Consider the following 21,877-nt stretch of genomic DNA (forward strand, 5'->3'; position numbering starts at 1 on the left):
CTTAACTCAATGCACCTTATTTGGCAGCTGAGAGTGCTGTTTTGTGGCAGCTTTCTTCCTCAGCCCCAGGACCACCCTGCCTCTCTGCATCACTTCCCATAGTCCTCAGAACTGTCTTTATTATGCTGCCTCCCTCTCCAGGCCAGCACTCCCATCATGGCCCTCTTCCCACAGAGCTCAGTTCTCTCCTCCTGGGTCTCCATACTTAGACAGCACTCATCTGGATTTGCTGTCTCTCAGGCCACTCTCTGAAATTCTCTATTATGCTATTCAAACCTCCCAGTGGGGCTTGCTGTACATCTCCCCCTCACACCCTGTCCCCAGCAGTGAGCTACTTCTTGCTTGCCTCCCTCCTTGCTGCACCCCAGAACTGGGCTGTTCTGCATCATCTGGCCCTGACAAGACTCCCAGCAGTAACAGCCATGGCCACTGCATTCCTCTCCTCACATCTCATTGTCCTCCACTCTTCCTTCTCAGCTGCAGGGTGAAAGAAAATGCAAAAATCTCAGGCAGATCCCAGCTTAACCAAGAAGGTACAGCTTGTGGTACAGTGCCTGATTTCTGTTGGCAATTGCTTGAGTACCAAATCCCCAGAGGCAGTGAGGAAAAGCTCTCAGGGCAGCCTCCCTCCAAGCTGGGAGGCAGTGCTAATGCTGGAGCAGGGTGATGAGAGGGAACCCACAGGAATGCTCCTCAGGAACTCCCTCCCTCCTGCCTTCGGGAAGAGCAGCTAACACTGTATAGTCTAGACTCTCTCCAGGTAAAGTCACAACTCATGGTGGTGCAGAACAAACCTTAGCACAGTGGAGCACAGGTGGAAATGTACTGGAGGAAGAACATGGTCAATCTAAAGGGAAAAGCCCTGGAGTAAAAGCTGCTGAGTGGTTTTAATAACCTCCCTTCATACAGACATTACCCAGCAAAACAGCTGCCATTGAGCTCTGCAGGGGTGATGTGCAAAAAAAAAAAAGAGTGTTGTACAGTACTGAGGCACAGCATCACCCTTGGGGGCCACCAGCGTTGACAACAATGGAACCAAGTGACCATGAGAGCCATAACTGAATGAGAAGCCTGCAGCTTGGCCCACTTTGGCTGCGTCCACTTGCCTAAAAGCTGCTCCTTTGTGACCTCACTTGGTTGTGTTCTCTATCTACTGCCTATCAGTAGCTGTTTCCTAGACAAAAGCACCACTGCCGGCTTGCTGCCCCTTGCCAAGCTGTGTGTGCTGCCTCTGTCGTGTGTGGTCTGACATCTGTGTCTCATTACCCTCTGTGAAGTGGCATCTCCCTTTCACGCATGTGCCTTTTCTTCCTGCCAGCTGAGCTTGGCAAGGCAGAGGGGGTCCACGGAGGGCACGTAGCACCCCTGGAGCATGCTGGGCAGTGGAGCATGATCTGTTCTGCCTGCTTCTTGCAGCTGGATTTATCAACCTTGATAAATGATGCATTAACCTGCACCATTCCAGCCTGTAATAACAGGGTGTTCTTTTCCAAGCTTCGTGCTGGGCAGCATGTGTGCAGGAGTAGCATCGGGAGTCCCACTGGTTCCCTGTGAAGGAGGGAGCAGATTGGGCCTCCCAGCCTATGCAAGAGAAGTAGCTGCTGGGTAGGGCAGCTCCACATTTGCCTAGGTTGGATGGAGATGTCCCCTGGTCCTCACTGCAGTAAGAATGGAGGAAAACATCTACCCCGTGTGACTTCATTCCTTTTCCTGGGGCATGTGGGGAAGAATTCTGATCTTTTTTTTTTTTTTTTTTTTTTTTTTTCACAAAGACCATCAGGGTTTATTAGTAAGGGTCAGGTAAAATCGTGCCTTGCCACTTAAATTAAATGTCTGAGGTTTGTGGCTGGGAAGCTGAACCAAGCAGATGCCCAAGTGCCTACCTGAGAGGAAGATGTCTTTTTTTCTGCTGGCACGTATGGCGGCGCCTCTGCTCTGGCTCCCGCGGCTCTGTTGGATGCAGACGAGCCTACAGGGGAGCACAACCCTTCCCTTTCCCGGCTCGAAGCACTGTATGGTAGGTTCGCTGCAGCCCATCCTGCAGAGTCAAGAGCAGCCACTGCTGACAGGAGAAGCCTGTGGCTGCAGCATATGCCCCTTCTGCGAATTTATCAGTTCTGTGGGAGATGCTCCTCAGTATCCGTCTGTGCTCTCGGGAACGAACTTGGCAATATTTGCTCCGTTCGTGTGTTCAGAAGCTTAAATCCCAGCACGGCATCCCTGCTGCTAGAGCAAGGGGGCAGCTTGGAGAATCACAAGGATTTCTTGTGAACATAATTTGGAAAGGCGGCCTTTCCTCCCTTCCCCCAGCAGCCCGCCCATAGCAGCACCGCAGTGAAGTCCTTCTCCCTGCCCATGTTATGCAGGGCACGCCGCTGAGCGTGTAGGTGCCTGCGCTGGGCAAAACCGAACGCTACGGGAGCGAGGGGTGGGCAGGAGCCGAGACGTGACACGCTGGTTTTAGTCCTTCGGCTGTCTGGAGCCTCCTCCGCTTGTAGACGCGTAGCTGGGAGCAGCAGTGAGAAGGTTTTGAGTCTTGCTTGACCTTAATTGCTGGGAAGTTGCCCGATGACACGAGTAAACAGCAGATCCCCTCAGATTAAGTTCGGTGATAATCCATAAGGGTATGAGTGACTGCCTGCACATGCAGTCCTGCATGGGCTGGAGCTGCCTCTCTACCACTGGTGATGCAGACGGCAGCTGTGTAAATAGCAGTGCTGGTGCTTATGGTCTTCGGTGCTGATGGCACGCGCTTTTTTCTTACCTTTTTTTTTTTTTCCCCCTCCTTCCCCTCATCTGGCAGTATTTTTGCCTTTCTGAGTATCAGTTTCATTTCGAGGAAAGCTCAGGATTATCTGCACTGCTGTAATGCCCAGCGTACTGGTGTATAATAAAATAAGTCCTTACACTTACAAATTTTGAGATTAAAAATAATTTTTTGGCACAGTAGACAACATCCAGGATAAACCACAGCATAAGCAAGGTTGGCAAGATTGATCCCAGTGAAGATCCTACCTACCTTGCATGTCTTATATTGCACAATATACCCTGTAAATCTGTTTTGTGATTCTGGAGACTCTTTTTCTCCTTTCTGCTAAAAAAAAAAAAAAAAAAAGCTTGTGATAAAGGTCTTAGTTATGTTGCTATGGTGCAGGGTGCTTGCTGCAGCAATCTTGAATCTACAAAATCATGGGATTTCTTAAGATATTTCTGCACCCAGTCCTTTTTAAAGACGTTAGTGCCAGCAGGAGCAATTTTAAGTTCATGCATGTTTGCTGATAGGGGTTTGGTGACTTTGTCTTGGGGGTGATTTTTGTGTCCAGAATCATGTGATGTGGCCTATGGAGACATAAAGTTCTGAAATTAATACGATTGTGAGGTAGTGCATTTTCCTAAAATTAGAAACATTTGATACTAGATTGATTAGTAGATGACCCCATTCCAGCTCGTGAAGGTGTTCAGCTGGAGCCTCTAAAGCTTGCTAGTGAGTCCATTTCATCTTGATTATCCCTCTCCATTCATGGTGTGATAAAGCTCAGGTTGTTCTTGTTCTTAAGATTTCTCCATAGATTTCCTTAGTTTACCTTGTACTGTTTCACTTCACACTTTGTGGAACTTGTTGCTTTCTGTTTATTTTGTCTCGGATACTTTTCTTGTTTGCATATGCAAGACAAAAGAAAGAATGCCTTAACTGTCAGCAAGTAGTTACTCCTAATTTACAAAAGGTTTGTCAGTAGACTTGTGTGTCGACTGACTTTAGAGGATTCTTGATTATATTCTGTCCCTTTAACAGTGATACACTCAAAATGTTAAAAAATTACTCATTTGCTTAATCCAGTGGTGCGGTTTCAGCAAACTTTTTGAGAAAAGACCCTGTGCTTTTGTCTGGAATGCCTAGTGACAAAAATACAGTCATCTGTCTTATTCTGTAAGAAATGATATTAGCTAGCTGCAGTGTCCATTTATAGTTTCTGCAAGCTACCTGTGGGTTTTCCAACCGCTGTGGGTAATTTGACTACCCAGTCAAAGCAAGCAAGCTTTCTAATCCTCCTGAGCAACACAGGAGGGAGGTCAGCCAGTTCCAGCAGAATGCCATCCCGTTGAATGCTCTGCCGTGTACCAGGTATAGCTCACCAGCCTTGCTGGGAGTTGTTGTCGTGTACGTTGTAAGGATTAAATAAATAAAAATAATTCTATATTTATAAAAAACGGAAAAGTGCTGTGGGTTAAGGGAAGGCAATTAACATTCTGGAGCAGGAGTGTAAGTCCTTTTCTATTAGTAAGGAGCTGCTGCATACTGTCCAAAGGATGCCTTAATCACCAGTTGCATGCTGCTGTGGCAGGGGGAATGCCTCAGCAAACATCACAGTAATGAGCATCAGGGATATGGAACCCTACAACGTGCCTTGTTCCATCCTCACAAGTGGGACTAAAGATTTATGGAGCAATCAGCCTATATATATATATAGTGGTTTCAGTATAATTTGACAATATTTTTTTGGTGAACAAGGGGAAGTTTGTCAAATAAGTATTTGTTCTGTTTGTGGCTGTGATAGCTCTTGACAATGTGGTGCCCAAAATAATTTGGTTGGTTTTTGGTGATTGGTTTTTTGGTTTTGAGGAAAAACCAGGATGGGGAATAAAGCTCTTTTCAGGCTGCTGCTTCTGGTTAAAACAGCAGTATTTCCAGCAGTTCAGTAACTGGAATGGTCTGCTTAAATCACTGAGCATAAACTGGTGTCCTCACTGTTAAGAGCAGATGTACAGCCCAGTTAATAGGTCACAGTAGCAGAATGAGGGGGCTAAATCGGACATGAGCCATCATCTGCAGAAGTACAGTCCAGATTTATCAGGGTGACCTTGAATCACTGCAAATGGAGCCTCTTAGGATACTGCAGCTCTACTGTCAGGTAATACCTGTTTACACTATAAATATCTTAAGAGAATTAATGCTTCAAGTCCCTGTGCTGAGGTAGGCAGAAACTTCCCCTCAAGATGCAAGAAGTTAATTAGTGTTTCATTAGATATTGTACACCCAAGCAGGATGTTGTGTGGCAGAAATAAAGATTAAATGAATTGAAAGCAAGCCCATGGGAAAACATCAATGCAAAAATAATCATACAAAGGTTTTACCATATTATGCACCACCTTTGAAATAGATGGGCTCCCAATATGCGTGTTAGCTCCTGCTGTTTTGTTTCAGATACTGTTAAAAGTGAGGGAGGAGAGAGAGAGACAGTATAGCTAAACAAAGACAGCACTGGGGGCCGAGTGCCTGCTGAGTTGTCAACTCGTAGGAAAAGGACAAAAAATTTCAGATGCTTTTCTCACGTGGAGGAAGGATCTAATCTGTTGTGAGCCAGGGACAATTACAAGAGGAAATTGGAGGAACCACAGTTTTTCCAGGTTACTGCAGGACAGCAGGATGATCGTGCACATCCAGAAGGCATTAATAGATATGAGAAGAGCCACATTTGCCAGTAGTGTAGTCTTTTCAGCGTCTACCTTCTGAAAAATATTTTTAAGCCTTATATTCCATCTAATAATCACTTACTGGGTTTTTTTCTCCTCACTTGGAGGTGTTGTACTAGATGTTGCAAAACAAAAGCACTGCTGGTTTGTATTAAAACTGGCATAACTTATAATGGTGTACTGTGACTTTCAAGAGTAAAGATTTTTTTTTCTTTTCAGTTGACATTTTGACTTGACATTTCACAAGTTTTTTATCATGTTAATTAAAAATCGTTATTTACAAAGAATTCATTACTGTTGCTTGCATTTGTTTTGGTGATATCTTTACTAGGAGATCATCCACAACATCCAGTGCAAATCTGGGTTTGGTTGTGCTGGGCACTATGCAGTGTTGGGGAAATACACAATCTCTTTTCACAGGTGAAATGTTGGTTCCAATTTAGCGGGGTGTGCTCCAGTAGTAAGGGAAATCCTCCTTATATATAGAGTAGATGCTGTTTCTTTACTAGCTTCAAGTAGGAGCTATTTAGAAACATTCTGGTTATTTGCATCATTACTGTTAACCTGCAGGTTTGCTTTGCCCAAGCTAAGGGTAGGAAAGTTGCAAAACTGTCTGCAAAAAGGAGTTTATGGCAGGAATAGGAACTGGAAGATGGCGGTTCAGAGGCAGCAGTGTGAAGTGGCAAGGAGAAAGCCAAAAGCTGCAAGGTGATGTTACCAAAGCTTAGGTCCTAGAGCCACTGGTCTGAATTTAATGAGTCCTTTAGGTACTTGCTCTTGGTCCCAAGCTGGTGGCTGGTGAATACTTTCTCAGCTGCTTGGTTTAAAAGCAGTATCTTCTTTTATATAAAATATTCAGAATACGTAGATAATTTACTTTGTATGGCAGCACTGTTCTTAAAGCCATAAAAAGCTCTTTCAGTCTCAGTTCCACACCAGCTAAGGCAACAGCGGAAGGAATGCCACTTTTATCAGAACAGGTTTTATATAAATAGGCTTTTCTGATTTAGAGCAGAGTTTCACCCCCACTTCCACCCCCGATAAAGAAAAATGCTCCTTTAGCATATTGCAGCCAGTCTAGAAAACCCTAATGCCAACGATTGGTGCATTTTATTGGGCTAATCTCTGTTAATACTGGAGATCCAAACTGGTCTAGTGTATGTCCTTGGAGTCCCTGTTCTATTGAACTGAGTATTTGCTGGCTTCCATGGTAATGCCCAGTTTGCAGGTGATTAGGGTGGGACTGTAGACCATTCCTTTTGACAGCAGCGCTGGCTCAGTGCTGGCAGTACTAGCACTGCTTCTGCAATGCCTCCTTCACTGCTGATAGAACTGCATGGAGAACTGGATCAGGAAAATGACTTGGATTTTTAAATTTTTTTTTTCTGCCAGCTTATTTTTATCTCTTAAATTATGTAATTATTCCATAACTTGAGTTTTCTGCTTGGATTCTGTCCCAGACAATTGTTAAGATCCAGTAGCTATGGGGAACATAGAAACAGCCATTTTTCTGTAATATGTGCACTGTAGCACAGTAAATGGAGAAAAATTCATCAGTTTCTTGTGACTTGGGGGTGGGATGTGGGAGTTTGCCTTATTAGACATCTCCCCAAAGAGTGAAAATTGTATGTAGGTACTCTGAGCTATCTATAGTGAGCAGCACTTGGAGCTATTGCCTTCTGTGGACATGCTGAGTCATGTCAGAGAGAAAGGCTTCTAAAATGCTGAACAATAGGCATCCAGGTCTCTGGTGTCCTATGGACCTTTTGACTGATTTTCAAATGTAATCTGAAAACCTATATTCCTCTCCTATTTGTATTTAAATTATTGTTCTGCACCCTCCTTCTTTGTGCATAGAATAAGGTACTCTGCTTCCTCGGAATTTTCTTAATGGCTTCCCATGGAATCCTGATTAGGGACACTCACTTTTGTTGTCTTCTGAGATGGGTATGTGAAAACCAGGCTGTTTGCAGTGACTGGTTAGTAAGCTCCATGCAGCACTTCATCACACGTTGGTAAGCTGTTACAGCAAAGATGCTGGTCTGCAAGGCTACTCAGCTGTCTGTGGTCCAGCCATCACAGGGGGTTAGACCATTCCATACATGAAGGTTGCTTTCCAATGTCTGGTTTTCCACATCATGTCTTGAGGCAGAGCCATTAGCTTACGGAATTTCCTTTCATGGGGATTTTGTTGGACTCTTAAACCTGGAGCCTCTCTTGTGTTTCAGCTTGTACAGTGACCTACTTGTATCTTTCAGATAAAGAGAAGGAGAAAATAAAGCTTGAAGAAGATGAGGCAGCAGCTGCCAGCACTATGGCAGTCTCGGCTTCCCTCATGCCACCCATTTGGGACAAAACTATTCCTTACGATGGCGAATCTTTCCACCTGGAGTACATGGATCTGGATGAGTTCCTGCTGGAGAATGGAATTCCTTCCAGCCCTACTCACCTGGATTTGAACCAGAACCCACTATTGCCTGTGGCTGAGCTGGAAGGAAAGGAATCTGCTGGTGCTTCCACTGGTTCTCCTGCATCGTCCTCTTCCACTGCAGTTTACCAGCAATCTGAGGCAGCCTCCAGCACAGGTAGATGGCATAATATGGGGCTCTGAGGGACTTCTGTTGTTCTCATATTAAGAGATGCCTCTTTAGATCAAAGAGGAGACATGCTAACCTGTCAGTGTTAGCTGTGGCAGGTTAAACAGTACAAACTTGCTCAATGTAGAGCCTTAGTTCATGTGTCAATTCATGAAGATGCTGCCTCTCCTTTTCTTCCCTTCTTCCTGTCCTGTGAAAGAATGACTGTCTATCAATGTGCAGTCTGTTTGTCTATCAGTGTGCCGTCTGTTTTGCTTTTGAAATTAGAAGAGCTGAAACAGCAACATAAAGTATTTGCTTTCTTGGTATTGCCAATCTAGTGAGAAGCTGGACGTGTTGAGAAAATACTCTCTCATGTTATTTTACAACAGATTTGATAGCTTGTCACAAGTCATTTGTACTACCTTGGTCTGCTTGGGTGAACTTATGCGAACTTAATGTACCTCAAATAATAATGTTAAATAGAAAAACAATCAAGCAGTCTTTTTTGTGGTAGCCTGGGAACTGTGAAAACAGGCACTTGGAAAAGGTGTTTTAATGATGCAGTTTGATGTTCTGTGGTGCTTTGAAGTGGGAATGGAGGAACAAAAAAAACCAAAACTGTGCTTAAATGGTACTAGGAAACTTCATTTGTAGTATGGAGATCTTCTCTATTAAAGAATTCGGCAGTTCAGTTTGCCCTAGATTTGGAGTTCAAACATGATAGCCATCACAGTACTATTTTATGAGCAAGCTTTACAGAAAGCATTTTGCTCTGGACCTCTTTTGTGAATCTGTGAGAAAGATAACATGGAACTCCTTCCATAAGTTATAGGGTGTAGCTTTTTGTAGGTGGTATATGAAAAACTTATTTATTGATCACTACTGCACATTGCACTGACATTTGCAACTCAGGTATATGAAGTTTTGTAAACAATAGATTAATATGATAAAGTTCATATGAACACTACCAATGTGAGACAGTCTGTTGGGGCATTTGTTTTTGTGTGGCAAAGAAGAAGAATACTGTTGCATTTGAAACAAATTCTCCTTTATTTAGTCATTTGTTTGGAAGTCTACTGGTCTGACCTTTAAAAGTCCCAGGGACTGGGGTCTTTGGGCAGGCTTATTTCTGTAAGGATTTCTCTGGTACAAAACTCAGGCTGATACAACTTTCTCCCTTACTGCTATTGAAGGTGCTTTTTATGTGTGGAAAGCATGTAATTTTTGCCAAGGAAGTATTAACTCCTGTCCTGCATCTTTCTACTCATGTCTGTTACTCTGGCATATGTTCCTAGAGTTATATTACAGACTGGTCTGTGAACTTGTTCTCTGTACCAGCAGCATTACAGCACCCATCACGCCTCAGGGAAACACCAAATAATACTATTAAATACTTCTCACAACAGGGCAATAAGTAGACATACAAGTTGGCTTTTTTTTTGATTCTCTTCATCCTGCTGGATATATTGTAATTTCTCCTGTTATTGCCAGAGTCCCCACCACAAAATGAGAGAAATACGCCCAGCCCCATTGATCCCGACTGCGTAGAAGTTGAGGTGAATTTTAACCCTGACCCTGCTGATTTAGTGCTGTCCAGTGTGCCTGGTGGTGAGCTCTTCAATCCTCGCAAACACAAGTTTACTGAAGAGGATCTGAAACCACAACCTATGATTAAAAAAGCCAAGAAGGTTTTTGTCCCAGATGAGCAAAAGGTAACAGATTTATTGCTGCAAACTCTTCTAGGCCTTGATAAAAGTTTGACTCTTTATCCAAACACTTTGACATACAGAGCTAATGCAGTTTACCTACATGATTGGGCAGAAGCACTGCCAAGAATAGAATTGGCAAGCCAACTGCTGTGCTTGCTGTTTTGCAGGTTTTGGTATCATGAGCTAATTACTGGCAAGGAGCAACTGATCATGCTATACACAGAAATTAGAAGAACTATCAAGTCAAATCCTCATCACCTGCACTTTTGAAGGCCATTGTCTGTATTTACCCAGTATTGTGTTTAATCTGGATTTAAGCAACCCAGACAACAGAACAGGTGGTTTTATGTGAAAGTTCACTCCTGAATTGAAACTAAGTAAAGGAAGCATTTCAGTTGGACAGCTTCTTAATACCCAAGTCTCTTAATCTCCTTAGTTCTAGCAATGCACTTGGTTTATCCTAAAAGAAGACTCATGTAAAGATGAAATCTTGCAGTACTGCGTTGTCTCCATTTTGATGTCAGAGCCCTGCAAACCTATGGAGGACATTGCTCAATATAGCAGTCAGTGTGAATATCATTATACAATAAAGAGGTGTCTCTGAAACAGTTGTCAGTTTGGCATCTTTTTTTTACTACAGGATGAAAAATACTGGACAAGGCGAAAGAAGAACAATGTGGCAGCAAAGCGTTCCCGTGATGCTCGGCGATTAAAGGAGAATCAGATCACAATTCGGGCAGCCTTTCTTGAGAAAGAAAATACAGCCCTGAGGACGGAGGTTGCAGAGCTGCGCAAGGAAGTGGGACGATGCAAGAACATTGTTTCTAAATACGAGACCAGATACGGACCCTTGTAAGCACACCCCTTTTCCTTGTTAGGGCTCTTTGTTTTAGCCTCTTAGACTTCTCTGCCTTCTGTAGAGACTCCCAGAAATAAAGTTTATGGAGGCTTTGCCATTTTGCATCTACACTAGAAAAAAAACCAACAAAACACAAACAAACCCTGTTTCTGTGGGCACAACTTGTTCAGGCCCTTTCCTGATCATTGTGTTGTCCAAAATATTAGTGTCCATATTTACAACCTTGTTTTTAACACTGATAGAACATTTTCCGATGTCATACAATTGAACAGATTCACCTGTCTGGAGGAATAAATGTGGATCCCTCCAGACTGGACAGGGCTTTGCTATCTGTTCTAACCTTCATTTTAAGTGAAGAAAGAGCCTAGGAGACTCTCCTTGCTCTCTTCTTCTTCTTCTTTTTTTTTTTTTTTTTAATTTTCAAACTCTTGCTCTTTTCTCCTCTCCATTCCACCTACCCCTCCCAGTAAAAGTGTAAAACATAATTTTAGGATATAAGTAGATGTTGCTGGGCAGCATCATGAAATTGTTTCCTCTCCCATTCAGAGGCACTAGAAAGTACCTGTTGTATAGAACTCTGTTCCTGTTGAAGAGGAATAGAGGAACCTTTAGGACAGGAAGACAGGAAAATATTCAATCTCATGTAAAAACAGAATTTTGTGAGGTTAATCCATGAGTGTTATGCAGAATGGAGTCAGTGCCGTTTTGATTACAATACTGCCTAAATGTCTTGATAGGTTCTAATCCTGGATAACTTGCAGAAACCAAGAAGGGAGAACAGGAGTGGATTACTCACTTTACAAATGTGGACAGAGTAATTTGATGTGGGTTCTAAACTGTATTTCTACCACCACCCCTCCTTTTTTTCCTTAGAGGGTCTTCCCTCTTAAACTGCTGAGAAAGCAGCATGTTGCACTTAACTGAGAAGTAAGGGAGATTTAGAAAAAGAGGTCTGGCTCATTAGGCTGAACCTTGAGTCCCAGCTGTTAAAACATGGCCAGCACCTTATGCTTTGAAAGAAGGGGCTTTTTTAAAGAAGTAAACAAGCCAATGTTATTTTACTGCACCTTACCTGTTGTGCAAGAGATTGAGAAAGAGTTTTGGTCCTTTGCCTCATGAACACACTATGGGATAAGCTACACCCACTATAAACACGAACAGTTTACCTCACTGTCTCCTGTGTAGCAGCATATCTGGTCTCTCCATGCTTGCTGGTTCTATCTCCAGCATGTTTCCTGATAGGAAATTAGCACACATGACTTGCCCTCTTGGAAGTAATCCGTTCTCAGCACCAAGCACTGCTTCAACAGTATGTGGTGTTAAAAGAAAAAATATGCTGTGTGTGATGTTGAGACCTTCTACATGACCTACAACTGCAAGAACTAGAAGCTTTACCAGAAGTATATGTCTAGAAGTCCTCTTAACAAGAGAAGCTGTCTTCAGATAGTGGCTGTGTCAGAACTCTTAGGCTATACTTCCTGGGATAATATTTATATTAAGGAGCAAATGTGGGATGATGATATTGAGGGTAGTTGCAGTTCCTCTATTCAAATCTGAAAATATATTAAAAAAGCATTAGGGTTTATTTTCTATGCTAAAGACTAGTCTGTCTTTTAAACACAACGTGGAAATTACGAGTTTAGAGCAATTTTGTGTTGACTTCTTAACGAAGTGGAGAAGCAGGCTAATCCACAACACTTAATGTATGCTTTGAACCGTCCCCCCTCTGTTATGCTCTTAATTTGACTAGAGTGGCTCTTGATGCAATGTTGGTCTAATTTCTTTCAAACATACTAAAAATTGTCACCCTTTCAGCAGGGGTTTTTTCTTTCACAGGGTGGTTTGTGGTGGTGATGGTGGGAAGTATGTTATAAATAAATTGTCACACTTAACACTTTGCTTTGTTTAAAGTGACTTATCTGATTCCGAGTGATGCAACTTTAAAGACTTTTAAAAACAAAGAAACTAAAAAGCACACATGAATCGCCAGTCTTCAGAATGAGCAGTGACATCTATGAGGTGTCCCAACACAAACAACTGATGATGACCCTGCCTGCCTCCTTGCCTGCAAGTACCCCATCTGACTACCCAGGGCTGGGCATGATGAAAAGTGCAAAGTCTCCTTAGTTCTGTATATGGCTTTCTTATCTGTCTTTCTCACTGTAACTATGAACTACAATAAGCTTACCTACTGGGGTTTTGCCAAGACACTCAAAAGTTCTTGTCTCAAAGTCTGTTGACAGCCTGTGTGAATAGTGACTCTTCGTTTTGGCACTCGAGTGGAAGAAAAGAGGGAGTTTTAAATGAAAGTGTCTGTATATATAAAGAACTGCTATATTTTAAGACTCTTTTCCCTGCAGTATAATGAATTTTATTTAATACTGCAGCTCACTTCTGGTACAGTGTAGCATATTGTGGAGTACTATGAGTGCAGAACTAAAGACACCAGGAAGACAGCAGCCTGTAATGTGTGAGACTTCAGTGCAGAAGATTACAGCAGATGTACTGAAATAATCCAGAAAGCACCACAGTGTGCCATAGAGAGAGTAATAAACCTCTATCAAATGACCCATGTAATAGTAAACCACTTTGGTCGCTTTCCTGCTACACTGCTGTAACCTGCCTTTTCCTTTATTTCGTTTATGAGGCTCACTTTCTTTATGGTATCTTGCTGAAAAAGGATCTATTCTTCTGCTAACGATTTAGCAATCACGGAAAAGGTGCTAATCTGAGCTGCTGATCCCCAAGTCTTTTGGCAATCTGAAACTACCAAATGAGCATTAGCTCCAGGAAAACAATGGCTATTAGCTGCCATATTACAATTTTCTGTCTCTTGACTGCAGGAGAACTGTAGTGCTGAAGGTGAAACAGCCAATGATATCCCACAGTTACAATGGGCAGTTTAAGTGTAAGAACCTGTGTGCTGATGTGGGAGGCTAAATGAAAGCTTGGACAGATTGCAGAGACGTTTATTGTGTTTAGAAGATGGAGGAAGTAGGTGGAAGTTCTGCTGTAAGAGTTTCATCAGCATAACAAGAATCTGCTCTTAATATTAAGGAAGCTTGAGAGATAGATCTTTGTGGGAAGAAAAATAGTACTTACTTTCTAGGAAAGGAGTACAGGGCCATGCTTGTAGCCAAATTGGAGCTTGTAAGACAGGAGTGTGTTCATGCCTGGAGTTTGATGAATAGTGTACACCTCAAGAAAAATAATCTTGAAAGCTTTCTGAAGCACAAGTGCCAAAATTATGAGGCATGACTAGTTACCAGCATAGCTCAGTGCTATCATATTGAACAATTATTTTGACTTTGTGTTTACCCAAGAGGTTCCACCCCTAATTTCAAAACAGAAAGGCAAAGAGAAAAATGTGAGAAGCAGCAGATAATATTGTAAACTTAATAAAAAAAAATTCAAAAGCCAGGATTCAGAGCCAGTGTTTGACAGCATAACCTTTGTAAAGAGCTTATATATTAAATGTAGTTTTTCACCTATCATTTATAATGGACAATGTACTGAAGTCAAGAAAGTGTTTTTAACTTTTTGCTGGTTACCAAAGTATACCTATGAGTGTATTATTATAATTTGGGATTATAAAGCTCTGAGATAATCTTAGGATATTTTTATCAAATAGATGAATATCTTAGTTCCATGTTGCTGAAATGTCAGCATATATCTCTACCTGTATCAAGTATTGCTGATTTGGACTGATATTTTCAGTGTGTACTGGTTTTTGCTTTATTTTGGTAATAAAGGCCCAAACCATGGATTAAAAACCAGCAACAAAACAAACAACCCTGACAGCATGTAAATGTAGCAACTTTCTTCATTTATAATTTCTAAATTTTCAGTTAGCCCTGGCTGTTCTTAAACGTCATGCTTCCTGTTCAGATCACGAAGCCAAAGGCTAAGTCACTGGGCAAGGAGTTGCTTCATTTGGATCCTACTGTGCTTAGGAATATCTTTTAAATACTTATATATTGGGTACAGGATTTAGTTTGATCATGACATTTTAACAGCAAAATATTCAGTCAGTGACATTAGCATGTGCAATTCTGTTGTTTTATTTCTGTTATCTTAAAAGCTTACACAATGGAAACTAACAGTGAATGTTCATTAGATCTTTCTTTCAGAGAAGACTGTTAGCAAACATTTGTGCTTCCCTGTAGGACAATGCAGATTTGCACAATCTGTGATTCATGTGTCTACGGGTTGCAAAACTGGAAAGTCGCACTTTGGGGTGAGTGCGGCTCAACTTCTGTAGTTGGAGAATTTGTTGTTGTTGTTGTTAAGAAGCAGTATCTTTAAAGATAGATGAGAAGGTAGTAACTATTTAAAGGAGTGCAGATATTGCCAGACAAAAAAACCTGTGCAATGCTGAATTCCTTTCTCAGTTTTTGCAGTCTCAGGAAGTTAAGTTTATTGCTCCAGAGCTCTCTGCTCCTCTTGAAATAATTAGCTATATCATCTTGGTTCTTTGACTAGGAGGACAATCCTATCTGTAAGTGATAACTTGGGTATGTTTTCTTAGTGATCATAAGACCAATACTCTTTTAGCTCAATTTGAGTATTAAAAGATGCTGAATTTACACTGTTAGGGTTTGAAGTTCTCTAGCCTTGGAACATACTCTGTAGAGGCCATAAGTGTGCCTGATGCTAACCTACCCCATTCCAGCCACAAAGGGACCATCTCCAAGGGGAGAGAATAAAGGGCATGTGCACCTTTCAGCATCACTGCAGGGATTGCCAGGAAAGAGAGCAGTTTTTGACAGAGCTGTACTTTCATTAGGAAGTGGATTGACACCACATGGCCATTTCATAGTTCTAACTTTGAAAACATAAACTGTGGATGAGATTCGTGGACAATGAGTGTTGTTTTACTCTACAGACACCAGCTATGAATAAATGATGCACAATATTTAATACAGTATCGCTTTCGTACACGATGACCTAATCTACATGTAGTGGGTTTGTGGCTAAAAATTCCCCAGAAGCTTAATCTTTCACCTGTTGCCAAGATCTGCTCCCACTGAAGCTAGTAACAAAGCTCTCATTAACTCCCACAGGAAAAAGTCTTTACTCTTATGTGGTTATTGTAAAGTTTTAGCAAGTGCTCGAGTCACGGGTGTCTTCACTTTATTGAAGCATTCTGTGTGCTGGGATCAGGTGGATACATCTCAGATTGCAGGTGTAGTGTTGATAAACTGATAGTTTTTAAAATTCAGATGCTTTTTTTTTTTTTCTGGTCCTGCATGGACAGAGTAAAAAAGTAGTGTACTATAAACTTGTGTTGGAGAAGAAATGGTTTTGGGTTGTTTGGTTTTTTGCTAAGCAGCTTTTTGCAGTTCTTCTAGTAACATTTTATGTCTTTTCTGACAATTTTCCATTTCCTTGCTGTGCTGTTTGAAAGCCCAAGGTGTTCTAACTAGAAATCACTTTCAGCATTATCTGCAGGCCTGCTACTAATTGTACCAAATTAATTTCAAGTCGGGAGGTGCAGTGGAAGGCCAGCAGCTTTAGGAATACTGTAATAAAACCACTTTTGTGGAAAAAAATTTTTTTTTGTAGATAGCAGAAATAATGGACCTGCACAGAGAAGAATATTGCTGCTTCAGTATTGTAAGCCACCTAAGCATAAAAGGGCTTTGTTCCTTGTGATCAGGTGCTTTTGTTTTTAGTGAGAGAGAACGTATCTCAGACTTTTGTAAAATCCAGATCGGCTTTTATTCACCCTTCTAGTTTTAGCTGCTAAGCACAAGATGAGTAATGCAAGTTTGTCTTAGTGCATAAATCTCATATTTTTGGCAACATACACCTAAATCCTTAAAGAGCAAAATCATTTGTTAGTGCTAGTGTTTTGCCTTTGCAGCACTACAAGACTGACTGGCTTTCTAGATGTTCAGATAATTACTCTGATCTGTATATATGCCACTGTCACATGGTGAGACTGGGAGAAAGGCAGAAAGAATAGGCTTAACTAAGTATCTGTGGAGATGCTAACATAATGCTAATTGAGAAATTACAGTGATTTAACTCATGATAATGCAAATTGTCATATGGATGTAATTTGTTAGTTTGATAGTATGCTACCCCTCATGAGTCACTTTTGGAATGCAAACTTCTTGAAGTTCAGACACCTACAGAGAAAAAGGAATTCTTTGAGGAAGATACACAGCTAGATAGACATAGATACTTGGCAAGGAGAGCAGAGAATGAAGGCAGGAAAAGGAGAGTAAAGCAAGAGTCTGACCTGAGTGAGTGACACCTCACTGTTTACAATTTTAGGCCAATTTGGATCCCCTCAGTTTAGCATCATACAGAAGATAAGTACTTGTTTAGGTCAATCTCCTAACTTGTTTGGGAATCTCCTTCTCTTGGTCCTACTACCACAGTCCAGAAGGAAGTGAAAGGAATATACGGATAGGGAGGAGAGTTACTGCAGAAAGGCATGAAAGAAATAGCTGTTGCTTCAACTAAGTGTGCTGTTGCACTGGGACTTGACCTGCTGATGTGAACTGGTCAGTGCTGTGTCATGAGGAAACTACTACCTGAGGCCCCAATCTTTTAAGGCCTCAATTCTGCTATCATTTCTGCATGGGAGGAGCCCTATATCTGTAGAGAACCACGTGGACTTCACAGGATCTGTTCTCGAATGTGAAGCTCTGCTCAGGCAGTCAGCTGCAGAATTGTGTCCTTAACACACTATCCTGTTGTAGTTCTAGGGCTGTTGATATTAAGTGTAATTTGGGTGCCTGTTATATAGCAAAAACCCTTGTTACTTCATTTTCCTAACTAAGGCATGAGCAAAAGCCCTTTGCTGTACAACATCTGTAAAAAATTAAAAATGTACTTCACATACGTCTAGTAAATTAAGGCATGTGATTTTGGTCTGTGGGTCTCAACAAACCTTGCTCGTGTACCTGCCTGAATGTTTTCCTAGATCTGCAGCTACGTTTCAGTGAGAAGGGATGGTGGGATTTGTTTTCCTGAGGGGGCACAGTAGCAGCTCTCACCTGTCATGCTGGGGTGACTGCTCGCTACTGGCCAGGATCAGGGATGGATGCATCCTCCGCACTTTTATGTGAAGTTGTCTGAAATACGGTGATTAACATGATTATTGGAATACTGTATTTTGTATAACTTAGAACATGTAAATACACTTTTAAAACTAATCTGTTCTATGAAGTAATAAATAAGTGCTTCCATTGTAATACCTGAATATTGTTAATGCTTCATGTAGCTTGATTTGGGATTATTTCTTTCCTAGAGAACTACAGAAATCAAAACAAAGATTGATGTTGTGGAATTCTAGTCTAGTTGTGATGCTTTCTATCAACAAAAAATGTTTTAAAATAATAATGAGCTACTTAAGCAGAGAAACTTAAGATTTTGAGGGAATTGATTCTCTTCCAGTCTTTCTTTAACAGTAGTCACTGATTACATTCATAATTTTACTCTTCCCATCCTGTTAGCTGGACAGTTGATTTGTTTGTGAGTAGCGTTTGGAAAGTAGCAATATTAAATTATTTTTAAACTTTAGTGACTGAGGAAAACTAAAGCTGGTTGGTTTTTGTTGGGTGTGTTTTTTTAAACTATTCTCTCTTTTGGGTCAAACAGATCTGTCTCCACCCTTCCAGCCAGACTGCAGCAAGTTGCAGTGAAACAATGAGTGACTGTTACTGAAGCTCATTTGTGGCCTAGATAGTCTACATCTTTATTAGTTCCATTATGTACATAGACGACACAGGTTTCCTGTTGTGGTGTGGAGAGAGAGAGAGAGAGAAAGTGATTAATGACTTGTGGTTTTGCTGAGCACATGTTCACTGGATGCTACACAGCTGGAACTTTCATCAGCTTTCATTACCTTTTCTATCTCGTGTTAAAAAAGTAGAAAATAGTGGAGTGAGAATCATGAGCAGTCTGCTAGGAAATCTGAACGCTTGGGTTTTGAGGAGGTGAGATTAATCCATCAGCCTTCATGTAAAGAGATTAGCCTGTGATGACACTTTCTCCAGCCATAATGTAACTTTGTCTTTAATGCTGTACTGGAGCAGTTTCTTTTCTGGTGACAGCTGTGTCCATAGTGTTCCATAAATGACAAAGCCACATCTTTCGTAGTGGGCAGAGACAATGGCATCTCTTTTTATTTTCTTCTATTTTTTTTCCTCCTCTTTCAGTGTCTCTAGGCTGTAAAATAGCTATGAAACAGCTAAGCATATGTGCAAGTTATTCTGAAAACTCTTCTTGTAAAGCTTTTTCAGACACATACAGTTTTTAACTGAATCGTTTGAGGGAACTCCTATCTGCTATATTTGGCCTGAAATTCTGTTGCCTCTTGGATAAAAGTATTTTTTTGTCTTCAGATGTGACATTGATCTGTCCCATTCATTCAGTGGGATGGATGATAAATTGCATAGTATTTATAGAAGATATAAATCTGATCTTAGTTTTACTGCGTGTTGTTTAATCTCTTGGATGTCTACTCCTTGAGGTTGTCTATATAATTCCTGTATATGTAGCTGCTTTTTGAAGCAGTCCATCAAGTGCATTTGAGATCATCCTGACTGAAAAATTCTTTAGAAATGAAAGAGATAATAAAGCTTGTATAGCAGCTGGGTAAAACTGTGTTGCCATAAATGGTTTTAATTTATATATGAATCTTCTGTCCCAAACTGCTTATTTTGTACATAAACCTAAACACTCCTGGCAGCTGATGGGTGAAAATAAAGGTGCTTAAACAGCAATCTAATGAGGAAAGGGCATTTCACTATTACAGAGTTGGTATTATTTTATATTTCCATTTATTACACTTTTTTAAATGTATAAACCACAGATTTGAATTCTCAAAGTCTTCGGCTTGGATTTTGTGAGTAGTTTAAATCCTCTCACCTCTCTGCTCGTAACTGGTTTTTAAGAAAAAGAAAAGCTTTTGTTTAAAATGTAAAATTTTGACTGTATTAAATTCTGTTAGTACCCTTCCTTTTTAAGAAATAAAATGTATATTCCACTATGCTGAGATCCAGTAATTTTGTTCTCTAGATAGCATACTGTATGCTGTACAGCTCCACTGCCAGCATTGCACCTGCAATTTGCAGTGAAGTTGGTAGCCACTAAAGCAGCTGATCACCTTTTGGGAGTAGGTTCTTGCTGTGCATTTCCCATGTGTTAAGTGTGCTGGTAACAGGTATACAGTTCCCTGCTTTTATTTTCTGGATTAACTGATTTAAAAAACGTTGCAAGATTTTGCATTTGTCCTACAGTGACTCTTGGTTGAACTCTGTCCGGTAGGGGGAGAAATCTGAGAACAAGTCAGCCATAGACAGTTGGACTGTGCTTTCTTTGTGCTCACGTTGGGGCTGAGAGCATCCACAAAGTAATCAGAATTTACTTTCTTTCATGAGAAGTAGTACAGTTCAGAGTAAGTTTTGTCCATGAGTACAGCTTTCTCTGTACCTTTCCATTTTTATTTTTTTTAACTAAACCTCGGTTACTTGGTTGGTTGTTATGTTGAGGATTTTGGTTGGTTCGTTGTTTTTGTTGTTGGTGGTTGGTTTTTTTGGTTTTTGTTTTCCAAAAGCTGGTAATTGAAGATCAGCCTGGTAAGAAATTTATGTCTTCTTGATATTCACTGCATCTGACACATGCTTTCAAGGTAGACAAGATCACTGGTGCTCCAGTTTAATGTCTAGATAAACTGCAGTAAGGATCTTTGTTGGAACAAACTAAGTGTCAATGAGTTGTTTAGCCCTGGCTGTCTTCCAGAGCCATGGCAGGGTTAGTGACCCAGGCAATTTGTTTATGAAAGCAAAAAACCTTCCTCTTTAGAGGGAGGGGCCTGACCTCTACCACATACCAAAGGCCAAGACTTGACATGGCCAAGCCAAGGATTTGCCCTAGAAACCGAGTGGATGCAAGGCTGTGCTGGATGTATCCTTCTGGTGTTACGTGGGCTTAACAGTGTGGAGGATATTTGGCCACCAATGTTTGTTACACTGTCTTCAGGGAACTTGAATGTTCTCTTGGGTGGGTGGGGAGTGAGTTTAGAAATGTACTAACTCTGCACATTGTATTACTAGTTCCCTTTGGGAAATGTTGCAGCTATTAGTGATCTGAAAAATGGCAACTGCTTGCTCAGCCTCCTTCCTGTTGTGTGTTGGGGAGATGTGCTGATCTTGGGACTTCAGATACATTGGTACTCACTTTTGCTCCTGCTGGCTACACCAGATCCACAAAAGAACAGAAAGGATCTGTCTCTAGCTGGGTCTGTAGCACTCCATAGCAGCAACGGAATGCTGTGGTTAAGAAATGTGCAAGAGCTGCATCCACCAAGAACCACTGGGTTTTTGATTGCTGTTGGCTGTGGTTCTTGGCTGGACATGGCCATTGAGAAAATGTGTCAGGCTTCTGAGGAAATTGGGAGCAAGCTGACAATGAGGGAGTAAAGCCAGAAGCTGATGTTATAGCTGTGATAGACTTGAGTTAGGTGGGTGGGGTGTTCCTGGGAAATAATTGCAGGAGAGTAATACGGGACCAGCCTTCCTCCCATAAGGAAAGGAGAGGAGGTGGAAGAGGCTGGCTCGGGAGGTGGAGCAGAAAGTTGCTGGCAGTAATCCAGATGTTGCAAGAGGTGAGTTCATGTACCTTATCCCTCTGTGCCTGATCACAGTTTTTATGATCAAAACTGGCTCTTGTATGCTTTACTCCCGAAATACGCTTCCATCTTTCAAGAGCAGGCTCAGCACCGCCCCACCCCCGGCTGAAGGCTGGAGCAGCAAGGCTTTGAGCCAGATCCATGTGCGCGTTCCACAGCGGCAGCGCGGCGGCGGGGGGGCCTGGCACTGCCACGGCCCTGCCCCAGGCTTTGTGCTGCGCCTGCGCCTTGGGCCGCGCTGCTGCTCAACCCACCTGGGCGTGAGAAGGGCGCGGGTGGCTCCCAAGCAGCTGCTGCTTCAGCCTCCGTTGTCTGCTGGTGCATTCATTTTATCCTGCTGATTGCTTATTTGCTCCTAAGCCTTTATAGGGTGTAAAATGTAAAGTACATAATTTGAGGAGAAGTAACCTCACCTTCTCCTAAATTCGCATACTGCCTCAGTCCATCAAGCCATGGTTGCTCCGGTGTCCTGCACGCTGATGGCAGCCCGCGATAAGCTGCCGTTCCAAATCTTTATCCTGAAGAAAAGGCTGGCTTCATCAAGCCCTAAGACGGCGGCACTACTTCAAAGCCCGTCCCGTGGTGTGACACGGTCTGGGGGCGCGGGCAG

General features: G+C 41.8%; 1 protein-coding gene and 1 long non-coding RNA gene across 4 annotated transcripts in view; one reads left to right on the forward strand and one right to left on the reverse strand.

Moving 5' to 3' along the window:
• The window catches only part of LOC108447531, a 23,024-nt gene extending 20,642 nt beyond the window's left edge, over window positions 1–2,382 (reverse strand). For both annotated transcript variants that reach the window (XR_001863132.1, XR_001863131.1), the window contains exon 1: window positions 1,884–2,382. This is a non-coding gene — a long non-coding RNA (uncharacterized LOC108447531). The remainder of the gene's footprint in view (window positions 1–1,883) is intronic.
• TEF (TEF, PAR bZIP transcription factor) overlaps window positions 1–19,626 on the forward strand; it is a 23,052-nt gene extending 3,426 nt beyond the window's left edge. The window contains exons 2-5 of one of the 2 annotated variants that reach the window (XM_008636473.2): window positions 7,731–8,057; window positions 9,543–9,763; window positions 10,401–10,612; window positions 12,531–19,626. In XM_008636473.2, coding sequence (XP_008634695.1) covers window positions 7,731–8,057; window positions 9,543–9,763; window positions 10,401–10,612; window positions 12,531–12,552 — 782 coding nt within the window. In that variant the 3' untranslated portion in view covers window positions 12,553–19,626. Of the gene's footprint in view, window positions 1–7,730; window positions 8,058–9,542; window positions 9,764–10,400 lie in introns of both variants that reach the window. The other variant, XM_017737766.1, reaches the window with a different exon arrangement.
• The last annotated feature ends 2,251 nt before the right edge of the window (window positions 19,627–21,877 follow it).

This window comes from Corvus brachyrhynchos, unplaced genomic scaffold, assembly GCF_000691975.1.
Source record: "Corvus brachyrhynchos isolate BGI_N302 unplaced genomic scaffold, ASM69197v1 scaffold56, whole genome shotgun sequence".
Taxonomy (NCBI): Eukaryota; Metazoa; Chordata; class Aves; order Passeriformes; family Corvidae; genus Corvus; species Corvus brachyrhynchos.